This window comes from Hemiscyllium ocellatum, chromosome 2 (assembly GCF_020745735.1).
Source record: "Hemiscyllium ocellatum isolate sHemOce1 chromosome 2, sHemOce1.pat.X.cur, whole genome shotgun sequence".
In the NCBI taxonomy this organism is placed as follows: Eukaryota; Metazoa; Chordata; class Chondrichthyes; order Orectolobiformes; family Hemiscylliidae; genus Hemiscyllium; species Hemiscyllium ocellatum.
The window spans coordinates 52344676-52350675 of record NC_083402.1 but is presented as its reverse complement, the minus strand read 5'-3'; the positions used below and the strand labels follow the sequence as shown (position 1 = coordinate 52350675).

The window sequence follows — 6000 nt, the reverse complement described above, 5'->3', positions numbered from 1 at the left end:
ATGCTTTGCCATCCATTATTATTGCGAGAAGTGAAGCCAATAACTGCTATTCAAGCATTAAACTGTGTGGCACAAAGTTCTGCCAGTGGTCTCAGAGACCATCCAGTTGGCAGTGACAAGGCAGCCACATAATATTGCATTTCTGTGATGTACCTTGGAGCTTTTTTTCACTAAAGTGGAAGATGCTACATAAATGCACAATGTATTATTAATGTACTGAGATTGCAAGAATGGCAGCATACAAAGAATTTAAAACTTGGCTAATTTTTGCTACCAGAAAAGAACATAAAAACAATTTATTTTGTCACTTCTACAGAAAGATGTAAATGTCTCATACAAGTAATATGTTGCTTGTGCTTATTTTAGAGTTTGTTCTAAATTCTATATGAATTGTACATCCAAGTTAGTTACAGTGAGTGACTTAAAATTTACTTCTCTATGACTACATTAAAAAATCTACAGGAATTCTTTTTAAATAGATTCGATTGAATGCTAAAGTCACAATCAGTTGAATATTACAAAAATGTAGTACAAATTGAAACGCTTAACACTGCTCTACATTTTAAATGCAAAATTTTAGTGCAAAAGAAGTATGTTTGTAAAATATAAAAATATGGACAAATTTGATTTAAAAAGCATGTAAGGGTGTTAGAGGTGAGTATCTGCTATTGGTATTCTTCTGAGCTCCACAATTTGTGAATTAGCAATGCTTCCACCATCTTGGCTTCCACGATAAGATTCATTATCACTGGCATTAAGGCCGGCACCTGAGACAATAAGAAACATTAATTCATAATCAATCTCCAAGACCATTTTTTCTTTTCAACAGAGTCTATGGAAGTAACTCTGAAATTGCTGAAAGTTATCCTTTTGAATATGTCAGCACTGAAAAGATTTTGCATGACTCAGTCAATAAATGAACCATTGTACTGAGCTGAATGTTCGAGTAAAAAATGAGGTCTGCAGATGCTGGAGATCACAGCTGCAAATGTGTTGCTGGTCAAAGCACAGCAGGTTAGGCAGCATCTCAGGAATAGAGAATTCGACGTTTCGAGCATAAGCCCTTCATGATGAAGGGCTTATGCTCGAAACGTCGAATTCTCTATTCCTGAGATGCTGCCTAACCTGCTGTGCTTTGACCAGCAACACATTTGCAGCTGAGCTGAATGTTGTATTGGGCAAGTTGACCAACCATGGGATAGTATGTATAGTACCCTAAATGTCTTAATATCTCTAGACTAAAGTTACAAACATATTACTAAGGATTTCTGCTTCTAATTGCTACCCCCAAGCCCCTGTTAGAAAGTACACCATGCAAATGTTGGTGAGGATACAATCTGGTTCAAATTCTAAATCATCAAAAATTTCACCACACTTATTCCAACCAAAAATTAAGGTATGCATTTTCCTTTCTGTTGCTGGAGTATATGGATTCCTTTTCTTTCAATGTGTTGACTTCAAAATTCTGGAACAAACAGCCTGTTCAAAGTGCTCCTCATCTTAATATCATCCAACTACCATAAAACACTCCAGTTGTATTTTTGTTTGTGAATTTTCAAAGGAATTAACACTGACTGAGACCATTCAGCCTACTAGGACAATGTTGGTTGTTTGATAAAATTATCCAATTAGTCCCAATTCATTGCTCTTTCCCCACAGCATTATAATTGATTTCCCCTCATTTATTTACCTAACTCTCTTCTGAACAGTGCTATGGAATGCATTTCTGCTCTTTTCTGTGGTACATTTCCTCATTGTTGCTTTTGGTTCTTTAGGTGATCATCTTAAATTATGTCCTGTCATTACCAAACCTTGTGTCACTGGAGACAGATCTCTTTATTTCTTCAATAATTTATTGTTTTATCTCTCTGTTGATTTGCAGACCCAGAGACACTGTTAGCCCATGTGGAACCTTATGTAGACAGGTCAGCTAATCTTCTGCTCAACTTGTAAAAGTGATTAGAGTAGATTACTTACAGTGTGGAAACAGGCCCTTCGGCCCATTAAGTCCACACCGACCCGCCGAAGCGCAAACCACCCATATCCCCACATTTACCCCTTACCTAACACTACAGGCAATTTAGCATGGCCAATTCACCTGACCCACACATCTTTGGATTGTGGGAGGAAACCGGAGCACCCGGAGGAAACCCACGCAGACACGGGGAGAACATGCAAACTCCACACAGTCAGTCGCCTGAGACGGGAATTGAACCTGCGTCTCAGGCGCTGTGAGGCAGCAGTGCTAACTGTGCCAGCATGCCACCCACAGTGTTCAATCCTCATTCTGGCTGGGATGGATTTGGGACCTGCATTATTGCTCTATCTGCAGTAGAAATCATGGCCCTATGGGCAAGACTTATTTCAGGCAGACAGAGGAAAAAAGAAGCAGCTTTTTATAATTGGTTAGAATGAAGTAAGAGTGAGTGCAATGTAATTTAAGACTGGATGGTAGTTGAGGGACTATGCAGGAAATTCTACATTGTGTTGCCACAATCACTTTGGTGAGGTGAATTTCTGGTTTTAACAAAAGTGTAGCTTTAATACTTTGTGGAAGACTCTTCAAGTCAATAACAAAAAAATCAGTTTTCCTTGCAATACTCATTTAGGAAATAATACTACTTTGAAACTCTTGCCTCAACATCTCTGGGCTGTTTTATTTTCTATCTTAATTAAAAGGCTTCATTTGCGGAACAAAACTTGGGGCAGTTTTCTTCCCTGCAAACATTTGAACCCCATTGTAAGGTTAAAAAGGGGCTTTCAAGCTTATGGGGAAAGTCACTGTTTGTGATTACTGCCAATGGAAGATGTGATTAAGCTATTGAGGCTGGAAGGCCAACAAAAGGCTTGGAAGCAGCACCATGTACAATGTAACCGAGGGAGAGAGTATTTCAAATTGCAGGTGCTGTCTCTCCATCTTTTATGATGCTGAACTAAAAATGACTTTTGAACCTCACCAGTGTAGATGGGTGAAGGGAAGACCTTCTACAGTATTTGGTAATTAGGACTTTGGCTGCACTGAGGCAGGTGGAGAGATTCTCTATTTGTCTGTAAGGTGCCTAATGGTTTCAGCAACTTATCTGGAATTTTCCAGTCAGGCTCCTTTAATTGGTCTTAAGTGGTCATAATGAGCCTGACCTTCTTCCTGCTTCCCTCCCTTCTCCTCAATAAGAACAATCCAAACTGGGGCAAAAAAAATCAAGAATATGTAACAGACACCAATTATTTCTGAAACTGAGAACAACAAATGCTGGAGCTCACAGTTGGTCAGACAGCATCCAAGGACAGAGAACAAGCTAACGTTTTGAATCGAGATGACCTGTTGTGATTTCCAGCATTTGTTGTTTTCAGTACAGATTCCAGTGTCTGCAGTAATTTGCTCCGACAATTATTTCTGAGACACTGTGGAAGCTTAAAACCCTCCCAAGTGGGTTAAAAAATTTGAAGTACTGCTTTAAGCATTTAATGCTGATTTACTTAATTGGAGCATTAGTTTCATTACACATGCTCTCTTCTACAGTCAATGCCTGATGGTCAAATACTGTGAACCATGGCTGTAGAATAGAAGTTGTCTGTTCACAGCCTTCTATCTATCCATTCCCTTCATTAATGATTGCCTTAAAATGATAGCATATGCTCATGTGCACATAGCAGCTGGATACTAATAAACTAGATTCCTATGTCATTATCTGCTGCAAAACAATCTCTGTAAAAGCAGGAGTTCACCACAATGCTTCTACAAACACTCCACAGTAACTCCAGATGTGATGTAGTGGCACAATTTAATGAATAGGCCTCAGTTGTAAATGTGGTTCTTGGTTCTTTAAATACATTTAGTGCAGTGCCCATCGTGCAGCTGAACACTTGCTCTTTGCACTATTTTGTTTTCTAAACTTCTGCAAACCAAATTAGGCATTCTCTTGTTCTATCTGCTGGTGGAGCTTTGTGGTATCTAATATAGCACTTCCTCTGAGACTTCCAATGTACATTGTTGCCTTTGCAGATGCTGCTGAAGATAGCTCGGAGAACTGAAATTTACAGCTTTAAAAGCAATTCTTGTTGGACATTGAGTAATCCAGACTGGTAAAAAGTTAGGCAATACCTACTTTCTCCTGCATAAGACCAAAATATTTATATATTCTATTTACATTCACATTGTAAGATACCTAAAATCCAACATGATGGAATTTGATTATTTGCTGTCAGTCACTTGATTATATTAATATTATTGTGCTGTAAAATGGTTTTAAAATAAAGGACAGTCACTCTTTGAGATGCTATCCCATTAGAAGCAATGCATTTTAAGACTAGACCCAGTTTATGAATCATAGCAGTTGCTATGTTGCTAGGTCATAAAGTTCCATGTTTAATTTGGTTTTATGGCAATGGTATCTATTTTCAGAATTGCACTTGACTCAAACTTGAATTGTCCTGTAACCTATGCTGAATACACATTATTCAATTTGTTACTTTTAAAATAGAATCCAAATATATAATGATTATACTGTCACAAAATTCTTGTATGCTGTAGGTCTACACAGAATATTTCTTCACAGAGATTTGTCAGTTTCAAGTAACCCTATAAGCAAACAGAGTTCTGAGTTGGGACGAATGAACAGTCACAAAGGGTTGGATTTGATTAGTTCGTTGGGGATGTACTGGGAAAGCTGGCAAAACACTGCAGAATGGTGGCAAAGCAGCACGGCTGCTGGATTGTAGCAGATGGACCATTATCCCGAAGCTTAAGGCCATGATTTCAGTGACTGACAAAGGGTTTTTTCACACACAGTTTGTTGAATCCTACCGCCATGTGACGATAACCTCCAGGGGGCTTTGAAAGGAGGATTTTCAATTTCGGCCACTCCATGGCCATGAAGGAACCCTGTAATCACCACTCGTTCCCAGCCACAATAGCCACACACACAGTAGTGGTGTTGTCTTGTATTTAGTTATCAATCACCTGTCACTCCCCAACAATGATCGGTAGGGCCTATTTGCTCAGCCTTTGGCATCTTCCACCCTTATTTTGTATGACTTCAAGATGCACCTTTGAGGCAGTTGAGCTCCAGCCCTCCAACCGTCCTCGATAAGTAACATGAAAATAGATTATAACCCAGTGTAACGTACAGGTACACTGAACAATGAAGGACGCAGTTTTTTTTAAAGAAGTACAAATAGAACCTAGAGTTGCCAAGAAGCTACCAACATCAGTGCTGTCAGGATCACCCACATGGACAGCTGCAACACTGCACAACCATTAGACATGGACAAGCCAAAGACTGATCATTTGTTTTTACTCTTAGCTTATGGACTCACCTCTTTTTCTATTTTGCATGTATGTGTGTACACATTTTATTATTCTTTCGTGTATTTTAGGAGGCAACAAACTCATTTGTTCTTTCATTAAAGAAAAGCTGGTTAAATTGGCCATTTAAAAAAAATATGTGCAGTTGGGTTTATCTGAGAAGGCTCTGTCTAACTCTGCAAAAAGTAAATTCAATGACCTAGCCTCCAATACTTACTGGGGAAGAGTCCTCTATGCTTATCCTGTGCCCCATGGTTCTAGTCTTCTGCACAACAGGATTAATCCTCCGGATATCCTCCCTGTCAAGTTACAATCACGTCTTGTATGCTTCAATAAGATTATGCATCATTCTTCTAAACCACAACAGGTCGAAGCTCAAAGTACCTAAAGTTCATCATAAGACGTGCACTTCATCTCTGGAATGACTTGTAATTTACACAAGGCCAGGTTATGGCAGAACTTCTATCTACGTGAAGTATAGCACTGGTTCAGATTTAACATCGATAAGGAGAGGTATAATTTCCTCGATGCCTATTCAGGGCCCTAGACACGGGGAGCACATCAAGCCGCAATAACCTCAGCCCAGGGGATCCACTTTGCATAGTTTCATGGATGTAAGAAATTTGCCCCATAGGGCCTGCATTCATTCATTCATTCAGATGATCATGGCTGATCAAACCAGTGTCTCAGCTGCT

The 6000-nt window shown here is 39.2% G+C and overlaps 1 protein-coding gene across 1 annotated transcript in view; it reads right to left on the bottom strand.

The window, feature by feature from the left end:
* Nucleotides 1-513: 513 nt before the first annotated feature.
* adgrv1 (adhesion G protein-coupled receptor V1) overlaps nt 514-6000 on the bottom strand; it is a 566067-nt gene continuing 560580 nt past the window's right edge. Inside the window, 1 exon segment of the mRNA XM_060841343.1 lies at nt 514-767. Coding sequence (XP_060697326.1) covers nt 649-767 — 119 coding nt within the window. The 3' untranslated portion in view covers nt 514-648.